The sequence below is a fragment of the Salvelinus namaycush genome, chromosome 27, assembly GCF_016432855.1.
Source record: "Salvelinus namaycush isolate Seneca chromosome 27, SaNama_1.0, whole genome shotgun sequence".
Classification (NCBI taxonomy): domain Eukaryota; kingdom Metazoa; phylum Chordata; class Actinopteri; order Salmoniformes; family Salmonidae; genus Salvelinus; species Salvelinus namaycush.
In genome coordinates, this window is record NC_052333.1 from 39,455,936 (window position 1) to 39,472,479 (window position 16,544).

Below are 16,544 nucleotides of genomic sequence, written 5' to 3' on the forward strand. Positions count from 1 at the left end.
TATTGTGCACAACTCAAACGCATATTTTGTCTATGTAGAGTAAGAAGATGGCAAGGATTTTCAACTAGTAGGCACAAACCTTCTGAATATTGTAATTCATTTGATTTTTCTTGAAGGTTGGGTGATTTTTATTGTTTTTTTTGTTGGGAGAAATTGTGATAAGAATGCTTTCAAACACCCAGCACTTGGGAAACGTAGATCAGCCATCCCAAAATGTTTGGACAAGGCGAATGCAATCTATGATTTAGTTACCCACTGCCATCAACCATTTAATATTAGAATTTCCTGTGCAGAGCCTTGGTGTAGTGCTAACAATCTCCGGCACATGTCACATACAACGTTCCACCTGAGAACAGGGAGCAATCCCTACTTCAACCACTGTTTCTCCCATTTGCCTGTCTCCCCATCTCGTGTGAACGACCGGCTCAATCTGGTCTTTAAATTTGAAGTTGTCTTTTTTACATTGGATTAAAGTAGAAACTTGTGTGTGTCGGTTCATCTAGATAGCTATAATGAACCGGCATAATCCCAACTCATACTACTACCAATACAAACATTGTCATAGCTGTAGTATGCATCTGCAGGTAGCTAAAGAGCTAGCTAACTAGGTTTAATGTTAGCCAGCTAACATTAGGCTATAACTAGCAATGCAAATTGATTTCTGATTCGAACAATATTACTACACAGATCATACAAGTAGCTAGTCAGCAAGATAACTTTCGCTAGCTAACAGTCATTTTCATTGCAAGTTCAAGTGTACTATCTGACAATTAGAAATGTATATCTGACAATGTAGCTAGCCAGACTGGAACCATTTTGTTGTAGCCAGTGTTGTCAAGTCACTCCGGTTGTATTTATAATGGATCCCCATTAGCTGCTGCCAAGACAGGGTACAGAAAAATTAAGGCAGTTATACAATTTAAAAAAAACATTACATTCATAACATTTCACAGCACACTGTGTGCCCTCAGGCCCTACTCCACTACCACATATCTACAACACAAAATTAATGTGGACGTCTGTATAGTTTGTATGTTATCGTGTGTGCATGTGTTTTGTGTTGCTTCACAGTCCCCGCTGTTACATAAGGTGTGTATTTATTGACATGCATATTATTATTTGCGCTGTGTGTACATCCAAGGGCCGGCTGTGCTGCCCTGTTCTGAGCTAATAGCAATTTTCCTAAGTCCCTTTTTGTGGCACCTGACCACACGACTGAACAGTAGTCCAGGTGCGACAAAGGCCTGGTGGAACTGCCTTGTTCATAGTGCTGTTAAGAAGATAGAGTAGCGCTTTATTATGGACAGACTTCTCCCTATTTTAGCTATTGTTGTATCAATGTTTTGACCATGATCGTTTACAATCCAGGGTTACTCCAAGCAGTTTATCAGCTCAACTTGCTCAATTTCCACATTTAGATTTAGTTGAGGTTTAGTGAATGATTTGTCCCAAATACAATGCTTTTAGTGTTGAAATATTTAAGACTAAATTATTTCTTGCCACTCATTCTGAAGCTAACTACAGCTCTTTGTTAACCGTTGCAGTCATTTCACTCACTGTAGTAGCTGACGTGTATAGTGTTGAGTCATCCGCATACATACACACTGGCTTTACTCAAAGCCAGAGGCATGTAGTTAGTAAAAAGCAAGGGGCCTGAACTGCTGCCCTGGGGAATTCCTGATTCTACCTGGATTATGTTGGCGAGGCTTCCATTAAAGAACACTCTCTGTGTTCTGTTAGACAGGTAACTCTTTATCCACAATATAGCAGGGGATTTAAAGCCATAACACATACAGTTGAAGGCGGAATTTTACATACACCTTAGCCAACTATATTTAAACTCAGTTTTTCACAATTCCTGTCATTTAATCCTACTAAAAATTCCCTGTCTTAGGTCAGTTAGGATCACCACTTTATTTTAAGAATGAAATGTCAGAATAATAGATAATGATTTATTTCAGCTTTTATTTCTTTCATCACATTCCCAGTGGTTCAGAAGTTTACATACACTCAATTTGGTAGCATTGCCTTTAAAATGTTTAACTTGGGTCAAACGTTTCGGGTAGCCTTCCACAAGCTTCCCACAATAAGGTGGTTGAATTTTGTCCCATTTCTCCTGATAGAGCTGGTGTAACTGAGTCAGGTTTGTACGCCTCCTTGCTCGCACACGCTTCTTCGGTTCTGCCCACAAATTTTCTACAGGATTGAGGTCAGGGCTTTGTGATGGCCACTCCAATACCTTGACTTTGTCCTTAAGCCATTTTGCCACAACTTTGGAAGTATGCTTGGGGTCATTGTACATTTGGAAGACCCACTTGCGACCAAGCTTTAACTTCCTGACTGATGTCTTGAGATGCTGCTTCAATATATCCACATAATTTTCCTGCCTATGATGCCATCTATTTTGTGAAGTGCACCAGTCCATCCCACAGCAAAGCACCCCCACAACATGATGCTGCCACCCCTGTGCTTCACGGTTGGGATGGTGTTCTTCGGCTTGCAAGCCTCCCCCTTTTTTCTCCAAACATAATGATGGTCATTATGGCCAAACAGTTCTATTTTTGTTTCATCAAACCAGAGCACCGAAAAGTACGATCTTTGTCCCCATGTGCAGTTGCAAACCGTAGTCTGGCTTTTTAATGGCGGTTTTGGAGCAGTGGCTTCTTCCTTTTACTATGGATATAGATACTTTTGTAACTGTTTTCTCCAGCATCTTCACAAGGTCCTTTGCTGTTGTTCTGGGATTGATTTGCACATTTCGCACCAAAATGCGTTAATCTCTAAGAGACAGAACGCGTCTTGTTCCTGAGTGGTATGACGACTGCGTGGTCCCATGGTGTTTATACTTGCGTACTATTGTTTGTACAGATGAACGTGGTACCTTCAGGTGTTTGGAAATTGTTCCCAAGGATGAACCAGACTTGTGGAGGTCTACAATTATTTTTCTGAGGTCTTGGCTGATATCTTTTGATTTTCCTATGATGTCAAGCAAAGAGGCACTGAGTTTGAAGGTAGGTCTTGAAATACATCTACAGGTACACCTCCAATTGACTCAAATTATGTCAATTAGCCTATCAGAAGCTTCTAAAGCCATGACCTCATTTTTTGGAATATTCCAAGCTGTTTAAAAGCACAGTCAACTTAGTGTATGTAAACTTCTAACCCACTGAAATAATCTGTCAACAATTGTTGGAAAAATTACTTGTGTCATGCACAAAGTAGATGTCCTAACCGACTTGCCAAAACTATAGTTTGTTAAGAATACATTTGTGGAGTGGTTGAAAAACGAGTTTTAATGACTCCAACCTAATTGTATGTTAACTTCCGACTTCAACTGTACATTTTTCCAGCAGCAGACTTTGATCAATATTGTCAAAAGCCATACTGAAGTCTAACAAAACAGCCCCCGCAATCTTTTTATCATTCATTTCTCTCAGGCAATCATCAGTTATTTGTGTGCTGTGCTTGTTGAATGTCCTTCCCTATAAGCATGCTGAACGTTTGTAAAAAAAAATAATAATAATAATTTAAAAAAAATGTTTACTGTAAAATAGCATTGCATCTGGTCAAACACCATTTTTTCCAAAAGTTTGCTAAGGGTTGGTAACAGGCTGATTGGTTGGCTATTTGAGCCAGTAAAGGGGGCTTTACTATTCTTGGATAATTGAATTACTTTTGCTTCTCCAGGCCTGAGAGGAGGCTTAAATTGTAGATATATGTAGGCTTAAATTGTAGATATGGCAAATAAGACTGGCAATATCGTCCGCTATTATCCTCAGTCATTTTCCATCCAAGTTGTGTGCCTTGTCATTGTTGATACACAATTGTTTCACCTTTTCCACACTCACTTTACGGAATTCAAAATTCGGTCAGATATACTTGGATGTGTAGTGTCAGCATTTGTTGCTGGCATGTCATGCTTCATTATGCTGATCTTGCCAATGAAAAAGTAATTAAAGTAGCAATATCAGTCGGTTTTGTAACAAATGAGCCTTCTGATTCAATGAATCAGAAGTCTGCCTTTTTTCCCAAAATTATATATTTTTTATTGAACTATTCTTATTTTCAATGATGGCCTAGGAACAGTTAACTGACTTGTTCAGGGGCAGAACGACAGATTTGTACCTTGTCAGCTCGGGGATTTACTAGTCCAACGCTCTAACCACTAGGCTACGCTGCCGCCCCATATTGAAGGTGCTCCAACACTTTTTAATATCGTTCTCGATGTCATTTATCTTTGTTTCATAGTGTAGTTACTTTTTTAAATTCAGTTTAGTCACATGATTTCTCAATTGCAGTACGTTTGCCAATTGGTTGTTCAGCCAGACCTATTTGCCATTTATTTTGCTTCATCCCTTTCAACCGTAGTTTTTCTATTCCTCATCAATCCAGTGATTCAAGTTTTTATAGTCATTTTCTTAATGTGTGCATGCTTATTAGTAACTGGGGAAAGCAATTTCATGTGAACTGCAACGTCTGTTTGCTCCTTATTACACACCACGGACCAACAAATATTATTTACATCAACAAAATAGGAATCACTACAAAACGTCTTGTATGACCTCTTATACACTATATAAGGCCCAGCCTTTGGAACTTTGGTTTCCCTAGATATAGTAGCCGTACAGTGCATTCAGAAAATATTCAGACCCCTTGACTTTTTCCTCATTTTGTTACATTACAGCCTTATTCTAAAATTGATTAGTCCCCCCCCCCCCACACACACACAATACCCCATAATGACGCAGCCTATATCCTGGGTCTCTCATCCTCCTCAATTTTCCAGTCACCAGCCTCCACTGGATTGATGTTTTGTCCTGAGGTTCAGCAGTAAATACATCGGCTCTGTACTTTGCTCAGTTCATCTTTGCCTCGATCTTGACTCGTCTCCCAGTCCCTGCTTCTGAATAACATCCCCACAGCATGATGCTGCCACCACCATGCTTCACCCTAGGGATGGTGCCAGGTTTCCTCCAGACGTGACGCTTTGCATTGAGGCCAAAGTGTTGAATCTTGGTTTCATCAGACCAGAGAATCTTGTTTCTCATGGTCTGAGAGTCTTTAGGTGCCTTTTGGCAAACTACAAGCGGGCCGTTGTGCCTTATACTGAGGGGTGGCTTCCGTCTGACCTCTACCATGACGGCCTGATTGGTGGAGTGCTGTAGACATGGTTGTCCTTCTAGAAGGTTCTCCCATCTCCACAGAGGAACTCTAGAGCTCTGTCGGAGTGACCATTGGGTTCTTGGTCACCTCCTTGACCAAGGCCTTCCTCCACCGATTGCTCAGTTTGGCCGGGCGGCCAGCTCTAGAAAGAGGCTTGGTGGTTCCAAACTTCTTCCATATAAGAATGATTGAGGCCACTGTGTTCTTTGACTAATGTTGCAGACATTTTTTGGTACCCTTCCCCAGATCTGTGCTTCGATACAATCCTGTGTGGACAATTGAACAAGCTCTATGGACAATTCCTTCGACCTCATGGCATGGTTTTTGCTCTGACATGCACTGTCAACTGTGGGACCTTATATAGACAGGTGTGTGCCTTTCCAAATCATGTCCAATCATGATCAACCGCAGGCCACGTACGTGTATGGCGTCGTGTGGGCGAGCAGTTTGCTGATGTCAACTTTGAACAGTGCCCCATGGTGGGGTTATGGTATGGACAGACATAAGCTACAGACAACAAACACAATTGCATTTTATCGATGGCAATTTGAATGCACAGAGATACCGTGATGAGATCCTGAGGCCCATTGTCGTGTCATTCGTCTGCCCCTGTCACCTCATGTTTCAGCATGATAATGCACAAACCAATGTTGCAAAGATCTGTACACAATTCCTGGAAGCTGAAAATGTCCCAGTTCTTCCATGGCCTGTATACTCACCAGACATGTCACCCATTGAGCATGTTTGGGATGCTCTGGATCAAGGTGTACAATGGCATGTTCCAGTTTACGCCAATATCCAGCAACTTCTCACAGCCATTGAAAAGGAGTGGGACATCTTTCCCACAGGCCACAATCATCAGCTTGATCAACTCAATGCAAAGGAGATGTCCTACTGCATGAGGCAAATAGTGGTCACACCAGGTATTGACTTTATAAAAATGTATCCACGCCCCTTCCTTTTTTAAGGTATCTTTGACCAAATGATGCATGTCTGTATTCCCAGTCATGTGAAATACATAGATTACTGCCACATGCATTTATTCAAATTGACTGATTTCCTTATGAACTGTAACTCGGTAAAATATTTGAAATTGTTGCACGTTGCATTTATATATTTTTGTTCAGTATAGTTATAAATCAAATAACATTTTATTAGTCACATACACGTGTTTAGCATATGTTATTGCGAGTGTAGTAAAATGCTTGTGTTTCTAGCTCCAACAGTGCAGTAATATCTAACAATACACAAACCTAAAAGTAAAATAATGGATTTAAAGAATAAATAAATATTAGGATTAGACTAAAGTACAGTAGAATAGAATACAGTGTATATATACATATGAGTAAAGCAAAAATGTCAGCATTATTAAAGCGACTAGTGTTCCTTTATTAAAGTGGCCAGTGATTTCAAGTCTATGTATGTAGTGCAGCAGCCTCTAAGCTGCAGGGTTACGTAACCGGGTGGAAGCTGCCTAGTAATGGCTGTTTAACGTTCTAATGGCCTTGAGATAGAAGCTGTTTTTCAGTCTCTCGGTCCCAGCTTTGATGCACGTGTACTGACCTCGCCTTCTGGATGATAGCGAGGTGAACAGGCAGTGGCTCGGGTGGTTGTTGTCCTTGATGATCTTTTTGGCCTTCCTGTGACATCGGGTGCTGTAGGTGTCCTGGAGGGCAGGTAGTTTGTTCCCGTTGGGCAGACCGCACCACCCTCTGGAGAGCGTTGCGGTTGGTGCAGTTGCCGTACCAGGCGGTGATACAGCCCGACAGGAAGCCACATTTCTTCAGCCTCCTGAGGTTGAAGAGGCGCTGTTGTACTTGAAAAAAAGGTTGGCTATAGACTAATTTTATTTTTATCCATGTCAGCTTGAGGACGTGAGATGTTGAGTGCAGAGAGAACACTGAGATACAGGGAGAGACAAAATGCTGATCCTGAGAGGAGAGAGGAAGTCATTATGCAAATCTAAATTGTTGTCCTAATTGAATATTAGTCCTACTTTTGAGATTGTAATAAAAACATTTTTGGGGGGATATCCAGAGCAGAAATCGAGTTGAGAAATGTAAAGTGAAGCTTCGGGAGAAATGGAGAAACTCAAAGAAGAGGTGTAGTGAAAAGAGAACCTTCATGAACTAATTAATCTAAGAGCAGGAAATCCAGGGAGACCGAGCCCTTGTACAATGCAGCACACCAGAGCATTCACCTATCCTACCAAGGAACAGACAAAGATCAACACTAGGCCCTGGCAGAGCGAGTGAAACTCAAAGCGGAGATGGAAAAACCTTAGAGCAAAAATAAGATGCTGATGAGATGAATTAGAGATGAACGGCTGAGGTACAGAAAAAAGGAATACAGAACAAAAACAGAACTAACGTCAACGGTCAGTGAGGAATACCATTGCCCGTCATGCAACAGAAAAATAAATCTACCAGTGAAAAGCAAAAAAAACATAATTCTGCTCTCAGGGAAGAGACACTGTTGGAAGGAAAGAAGAAAGATAGGAGAATACTGCACAAGGACTACACTCAAAAGTGTTAAGAGGCAACACCGCTTGTCCTACAGACTGTTCAGAAGATACAGGCCATTCTATGTTCGAGACTAAGCCTAGTGACCGCAGTACGTGTGCATGCCATCCACATAAGTACCAGAATCTTCTCATTGACAGTTTGGTAAACAGAGACATGGTTCCTACTAAAAGTCTGTCCCCACTCCTGTCAAGTATAACGTGTAATAAAGAGGACCAAAGATGCATGCGCCGTGAATGCACTGAATGTTGCTTCGATGAAGTACAGTTTGCTGATCACAACCCTAATAAAGGCCACATGGGAGCACTGTTGGTGATAAGAACTATAAAAACTGTGTAAAGAACCAAAATAGGAATCATAGGGGAGTTGATTTAGAGTTCAACTGATAGCTAGAGGAGAATGGCAGTCAACACTACAACTGGATTCCCCAGTTCAGTTCAGATACATCGAAGAGAATATTAAGCACAATTAGATGGTCCTCCACATGAACTTCTCAGATAATTATGTGTGCAAGTTGAGCAATGAGACTCAGGTTTTCCACTTAGGTGGAAACGGGCAATAAGGGACAATCCCATACAGGGGTGACACATTCAAGTAATGACTCCCAGTGCTATCCATAATTTCTTATTAATTGTGTCATGATGAACGGGCAGTGTGGGTGCACATCAAGCTGCAAGGTCCCTCTGAAATACACTGTTCAACTAACACAGAATCAACCACAAAACCAGGGAGGTTTTCCAATGCCTCGCAAAGAAGGGCACCTATCGGTAGATGTCACTAGAAATATACAGGGGTCTTTCCTAACTGTTGCCAGAGAGGAAAGAAAGTGCTCAAGAATTTCACCATCAGCCTAATACTGACTTTAAAACAGTTTGTTTTCTCTTATCACAGCAATTAAACTGAGGATGGATCAACATTGTAGTTGAGGCCTCTACAGAATGTTTTATTCCAAAACATGCATCCTGTTGCGCTAAAGTAAAACTGCAAGAAATGTGGCAAAGAAATTAACTTTATGTTCTGAATACAAAGCGTTATGTTTGAGGCAAATCCAACACGTTACTGAGTACCGCTTTCATATTTTCAAGCATGGGGGTGACTGCATCATGTTATGGGCATGCTTGTCATCGGCAAGGACTCCGGGAGTAGAAAAAAAAAAAAGAAAAAAGGATACAAAGTAACAATACAGCTAAACACAGGCAAAATCCTAAAGGAAAGCCTGGTTCTGTTTTTCAGTAGATACTGGGTAACAAATTCAAATTCAGCAGGATGATGACCTAAAACACAAGGCCAAATATACTCTGGAGTCGCTTACCAAGATGGCATTGAATGTTCCTGAGTGGCCTAGTTACAGTTTGGACCTAAATCGGCTTGAAAATGGCTGTCAAGACTTGAAAATGGCTGTCAAGACTTGAAAATGGCTGTCAAGACTTGAAAATGGCTGTCAAGTAATGAATAACAACCAACTTGAGAGCTTGTGCAAATATTGTACAATCCAGGTGTTCTTTGAATTTAAAAAAACGAATTCTCACCTTTTCAGGCTTTAGGGTTGTGTAGATTTGAATTAGTTTACTCCCTTGTGTTCCAAGGGTTGTGATTATAAAGTAGTTGTGATATTTTTTATATGTAATTTAGTCATTCAAACCCCCATACAGTATGGATGGATAAAAAAAAAAGTATTTTAACTCCAGTGGTGGTGCTTTTTCACATATAGGGCAAACGGCATGGGTGAGGAAGTGGGGCAGAGAGGGCGAGTGGGAGGGGCGTGGGGAGAGGGAAGGACGATGGCTGGCTGGCAAACAGTCCTGTTCGGTGACATTCCGCTCTCTGTTGACATAGTAATGCATTGTGACGTGGCCTTGTCTGAGAGAGTGGGATAGAGTGAGACCAATGGAGCAAAACCCTGGCCTGCTACTGGGTTGTAACGGCGTAGCCTCCCAATACGTTCACCAAACTTTGCCATCCGGGCTTATGTCTCCCATTTTTGAAAATCCTGTAGTTTCTCTAATGGCAAAGTACCACAACACAGTTGATTCATCCATGTTTTGACAAGGAGTCTCCCTTGTAATAACATTTGCCAGTTAACTTAATATAGATATGTTTACTTTCTGTCCTATAGTACACTATGTACAAAAGTATGTGGACACCCCTTCAAATTAGTGGATTTGGCTATTTCAGCCACACCCGTTGCTGACAGGTGTATAACATCGAGCACAAAGCCATGCAATCTCCATAGATGAACATTGGCAGTAAAATAGCCTTACTGAAGAGATCAGTAACTTTCAACATGGCACTGTCATAGGATGCCACCTTTCCAACAAGTCAGTTCGTCAAATTTCTGCCCTGCAAGAGCTGCCCCAGTCAACTGTAAGAACTGTTATTGTTAAGTGGAAACGTCTAGGAGCAACAACGGCTCAGCAGCAAAGTGGTAGGCCACACAAGCTCACCGAATGGGAGTGCTGAAGCGCGTAGCGTGTAAAAATCATCTGTCCTCGTTTGCAACACTCTTTACTGAGGCTGTTAGAAGCAAAGGGGGACCAACTGCATATTAATACTCATGATTTTGGAATGAGATGGCAGTTAGCCTTACTAACTAACCCCTTCCGATCAACTCTGTTTAAACCCTCAAACTAAAACTTCCCTTATTCATACATTAGATGCCCCAATTCTCCAATTGTACAGCTTCCTCCTCATCGGCTTCTTAAACCAATGGAAACTCACGCAGAACATTTAGTATAGAGAGAATGTCTGGAATCCTGAGAATTTTTTGGAAGACAAAGGCTGACTTGTTAATCTCACCTAATGCCTAATGGTCAAGGCATGGGCTGTTACAGTGTAAACCAATAGCTAATTACCTCTGGTTATTGATTCATTGCCCCCGGGTTACCAATTAATCAGAAAACGAGAGAACGGCCCTCACTCAACTGCTGTGGGATAAACTTGAGCAGTTTGGCAGCATCTGTAGCCCGAAACTAGCAAGAAAATTAAAGGAAAGAGGAGTGAGGCAGCTTCTGTGTTGAGACAGATGGGTGGAGGGTGTGCACACTCTGACTGATGGGTCTATGAAGTCTGTGGGAGATGGCTCTGTGGTAGATGAGAGGAGAAAGGCCCATTCCTAGCATAGCCACTGGTGGATCATGCTCCAAGGAGTTGGGACAATAGGAGTATCCTGTCCACCTTTCCCCCCCCCTGCTCATGGTTACATGAGGCTACATGGTTGATGGGCCACATGTAACTGAAACTGTGTCATAAAGCTTGTACAACGGCAATTTAACCAGAGCATGATACCTGTCGTAAGCAATAAGCATTCACAACAGTTTATAACAGCCAATGCATACTCCAGTCCAATGTGCTATCTACTACTAATCCAAATCATTGCATGATTGATACATTGACATCAATTAATTGTCATTAGGGGTTATTGTAAGTGTGCATTGTGTATGTATTATATACACTGAACAAAAATATAAACGCAACAATTTCTATGATTTTTACTGAGTTAGTTCATATAAGGAAATCAATTTACATAAATGTATTAGGCCCAAATCTATTTTAGCTACCATTAAACTTATCGTATAAAAAAACAATGAATCTTAACCATCACTAGTTAACTACACATGGTTGATGATATTACTAGTTTATCTAGCTTGTCCTGCGTTGCATATAATCGATGTGGTGCCTGTTAATTTGTCATTGAATCACAGCCTACTTCGCCAAACGAGGGATTTAACAAGCGCATTCGCGTAAAAAGCACTGTCGTTGCACCAATGTGTACCTAACCATAAACATCAATGCCGTTCTTAAAATCAATACACAAGTATATATTTTTAAACCTGCATATTTAGTTAATATTGCCTGCTAACATGAATTTCTTTTAAGTAGGGAAATTGTCACTTTTCTTGCGTTCTGTGCAAGCAGAGTCAGAGTATATGCAGCAGTTTGGGCCGCCTGGTTTGTTGCGAGCTGTGTGAAGACCATTTCTTCCTAACAGACGGTAATTAATTTGCCAGAATTTTACATAATTATGACATAACATTGAAGGTTGTGCAATGTAACAGCAATATTTAGACTTATGGATGCCACCAGTTAGATAAAATACGGAACTGTTCCGTATTTCATTGAAAGAATAAACGTTTTGTTTTCGAAATGGTAGTTTCTGGATTTGAGCATATTAATGACCTAAGGCTCGTATTTCTGTGTGTTATTATATTATAATTAAGTCTATGATTTGATAGAGCAGTCTGACTGAGCGGTGGTAGGCAGAGACAGGCTCGTAAGCATTCATTCAAACAGCACTTTCATGCATTTGCCAGCAGCTCTTCGCAATGCTTCAAACATTGCGCTGTTTATGACTTCAAGCCTATCAACTCCCGAGATTTGGCTGGCAATACTAAAGTACCTATTAGAACATTCAATAGTCAAAGGTATATGAAATACAAATAGTATAGAGAGAAATAGTCCTATAATAACTACAACCTAAAACTTTTTACCTGGGAATATTGAAGACTCATGTTAAAAGGAACCACCAGCTTTCATATATTCTCATGTTCTGAGCAAGGAACTTTAATGTTAGCTTTTTTTACATGGCACGTATTGCACTTTTACTTCTCCAACACTTTGTTTTTGCATTATTTAAAACAAATTGAACATGTTTCATTATTTATTTGAGACTAAATTGATTTTTATTGATGTATTATAATAAGTTAAAATAAAAGTGTTCATTCAGTATTGTTGTAATTGTCATTATTACAAATATATATAAAAATCGTCCGATTTAATCAGTATCGGCTTTTTTTGGTCCTCCAATAATCGGTATCGGTGTTGAAAAATCATAATCGGTCGACCTCTAATAGTTAGTATGCCAAAAGTTCCCAGATGTCGTACTAAATTCGCCAAAATATGAATTATACAAGTAGTGAACACTATTTCCGTTCTTTTTAAGGCCCATAATGCAATTCTTCAGAAAATGGGCATGGCTTCACAACGTTTTCAGATTTTAAGTAAATGGCGGAAAATATGCAGCCAAAGTCCGATGAGCGTGGATGAAAATGTATTGCTCAACATTTGTCATAATTAGTTAAAGCAATGTAATGACTTTTCAAATAGGTTACGTTTCACGTTATGTTGTCTGACAATTTGTTAGCTGTCTTAAACGCATATTACAGCAGTATGTACTGGTACGTTAGCTAGCTACCTAACGTAAAGTTAGTTGGCTACTAATACATCGGACTTGCCAGTATATTAACACACCTGAAGTCGTATATCTAGCTAGTAATTTATGCTACGCACAAACAAGTACCCACTTGGAGGTCTGCGCGGCACTGATTTCTTCATCTCACCCACACCCGCAGCTTTTCATTACTATCTGACTGCCTTTATTTTTCTGTATGCAAGAACTGGTCCCGAAACCAACCTCAGTCCTGCATTGTTATTTTAGACATGTGATGCAACTAGGAACTCGGAACTCTGGCTTCTATATAGAGCTCTGACTTTCCGACCAAAAGTTCACTGACTTCATGATTTGACGTTGTGTATTTTTCCCGACTTCCCAGTTGATTTCAAAGCACCATATAACTCATAAGCTGGCGAAGGGTAGCCTACCATATCTGTATGACGCTGGATTCAGTGTTCTCATTGTCGACCACGCCCCTTGACTTTGAGAATCTCCCAAGCGACATGCATCAAGCAGACCCATCTCATTAGTGGTGGTGAGATGAGACCTTATGTCAGACTAATTTGCAATTGACTGTCATAGCTCCACATTAAAAGTATGTGGTGGTGAGTGGAGGAGACAATCAGAAATAATAGAGAAACATTCTAACAGTGACTGCCATAGATTCAAATAAAAAAAGTTAACATTGGCTGTTAAATTAGGTAGTTTTTTTCACATTGTTGGGAAATTTCAGATATCAAAATGGGGTCGTGGACATAACAAAGTTGGAGAGAAAGCGGACACTTTCTCTTGAGCTATGTTTTGCATATAGCCTACCTTTTTTAGGAGCGGGATGGTTTTCAGATGGAGACAAATACAGGTGATCAATATTTAATTCTAGGCAATGTAGTAAACCTATTTAGAAAGATAACTGTGTATGCTTCTCCGCCAATGCATAGGCTATAGCCTATTATTCAATTTAATTGAGACTACATGCACACCTGATCTCGCACGCAGAGGTAGGCTATGGCTATTGAACGTGAAGCACCAAGAATGATGAGCGTGGACACTTGCACTTTCTCTTGAGCTACGTTTTGCATATAGGATATAGCTTATCTTTTATGAGCGGGCAGCATGAAAAATTCCGACTACATCACAATGATCGCTGTCGGACCCGCAGGCCCTCTAAACCCACTCTCTTCAGTCATTATCTTTCTCCTCCTCTCTCACACATTACGCCCACACAGAAAGGACTACATCAGCACAAAGAAATGCTCAGTGGCCCAGTGGCATAATTGTCTCAATGAATACTTTACATCCTGTGAGAAAAGCAATTGTACAGAATAGGGTATATGATAGGGTATCATGAAGATATGCCATATCTCATACTATACCAGTTGCATCATACTTTTTGTCCTTAAGCAACAGTGGGTCATACACTGTGCAAGTATAAGGAAAGGTCTGGGAAATGAAGTAGGAGAAATATGAAAAAGATCCAAGCGGATGTCAATCCGTATAATGGAGGTCATATGCAAACCCCATCAATGGCTGTCCTGTGGTGGCAGGCAGCAGTGACTAAGAGGAAACTAAACAGCCCCAGGCAAATTCTAGACTAGTAGAGAAACAGTGAGACACCAGAATGAGATGTGAATTTCATGTGTAGTGTACAGTATGTCTTTGTGAGAATGAAAGCGGTGCACTAAGTGGATGATTAACCGTGTGATGCGAGTCAGTTTCAGGGAATGCATTGTGCCAGTAACCTGCTCATTATCAGGTGTAGAACCTGAAACACAATGGCTTTGATAGAAATGGAGAGACTTGTTAGCATAAAGAGAACAAATATTATTTTGACTTCTGTACAACTGTTCTTTAAAAAATTGCTTGTGAAGCTGGCTGTCAACTGCAACGTGTGTGTGGTGTGTGGACTGATTAGAATTTCCCCCTCTGCCCAACCAGGAAGTCAAAATGGCGCTCTCCACAGACAGGAAGCCTCCGCTTGACTACGGCGTCCAGATCCGCTTCATCAAGGACCTCCATGACACTGGCGGGGGCTACCCCGAGAAGACCAGAGGGGGCAGCGGCGCCATGCCCCCCTCCAAGTACGGGGTGGCCGTGCGGGTACAGGGCATCTCCGGCCAGCCCTACGTGGTGCTGAAGGATGGGGAGAAGGGAGACTCGTATGGGGTGCAGCTGAAAACCCAGCAGGCCCAGTCACAGAACCCCAACTCAGGCCTCTCCTCGCCCTACAACAGTCTGCCCCAGAGGAAGGAAGGGGGGAACGTCCAGAACCCTTACGCCCCTGCAGGACTCAGCTTTCCGGTCTCTCCAAAGTCCACACCAGAGGGCGAGGCCAGGGAGGACTTTGGGAGTCCTTTCAAGAGACCTCCTGGGGATGGCCAGGCTGGGAGCCAGAGAGAGGGTGAGGGTGGGCCCCGGAGGGAAGGACAGATGAAGGTAAAGGTCAAGGAAGAACCCAGTCCCACAGCAGCAGAACCCTACAGATTGGATATGAAGGAGAGAGGTTGGGTCAATGGGGAGGAATTGAATGAGGCAGGGCTCAAACCTGTTTGTCCCAGAGGGGCCAGGCAGAATGGGGTGGGGCTCGGTGGTTTGCTGGGCAGAAATGGACTTGATTTGTCCATCCCAGAACCCCTTCCTCCAGTGTCGTTCAATGAGGCGATTGTTCCTGCCATCGACAAGACCTCCCTGGCGCCTATCAACAAGCTGATCAGCAAGTTCAACATTGGCACTCCTACTGGAGAGACCAGGGGGCGCTCCGGAACAAGGCTGCGGCTCAAGTACGACGAACGCAGACGCTCCAGAAGTCTGGATGCTTGCAAAGACGTTCATCCCGAGGTCTCCCCTCCTTCGCCAACTCCCAACACTACCTCCTTGCTCTTCTCCTCCACCTCCTCATCCACGTCATCCACACCTTCATACAGTAGCCTAAGGATGAGCACTGCCTCAGTTGCCAAGGTGACAGCCCTCCCTGGCCCCAAGCTGAGCTTCATAAAGTCACCTGGGAAGTTAGTCAAGGAAACCCCTCCTGCCATCCCACCAAAGAAGACAGTAAGTAACAGAGTTGAGTTTTGTGTGTGTGAGCAGTATAATGTATCTGTTCTGACCCTCAATGTCTTTTACCATTTGAAGGGGATGCCGGACCCTCTGAGGAATCAGATTGGAGAGGTCATCAGTGGAGAGGAACCACCAACCAAACAAGCTGTCTACACCATCCTGAAAGAGGGGTAAAGAAAGTTACAAACATGTGACCTAGAAGGCTGTTGTTTCCGAGTCTCTGCAGTTACATTGTGATAGATGTTATTGTGGTAGTGGTAAAAACCAAGAGATCCTACACTGAAGCTTGAATTGGGCAATGTTTCACCGTAAATTATTTATTTTGTTACTCCTGTACCAAAATGTCCTGTACTCTTAGAAAGCAATTACACTCATATCAGTAATTATATACTGGGTGGTTTGAACCCTGAATGCTGATTGGCTGACAGCCGTAGTATATCAGACCGTATACCACGGTATGACAAAACATTTGTTTTTCCTGCTCTAATTATGTTGGTAACCAGTTTATAATAGCAATAAGGCACCTCTGGGGTTTGTGGTATATGGCTAATATACCTTTGCGTCGTGCCTAAGAACAGCCCTTAGCCGTGGTATGTTGGCCATACCCCCTCGGGCCTTATTGCTTAATTCTAATG

General features: G+C 41.9%; 1 protein-coding gene across 1 annotated transcript in view; it reads left to right on the forward strand.

Annotated features, from left to right (window-relative positions):
- cgnb (cingulin b) overlaps positions 1-16,544 on the forward strand; it is a 58,585-nt gene that overhangs the window by 11,850 nt on the left and 30,191 nt on the right. The window contains exons 2-3 of the mRNA XM_038966857.1: positions 14,791-15,903; positions 15,985-16,079. Coding sequence (XP_038822785.1) covers positions 14,800-15,903; positions 15,985-16,079 — 1,199 coding nt within the window. The 5' untranslated portion in view covers positions 14,791-14,799. The remainder of the gene's footprint in view (positions 1-14,790; positions 15,904-15,984; positions 16,080-16,544) is intronic.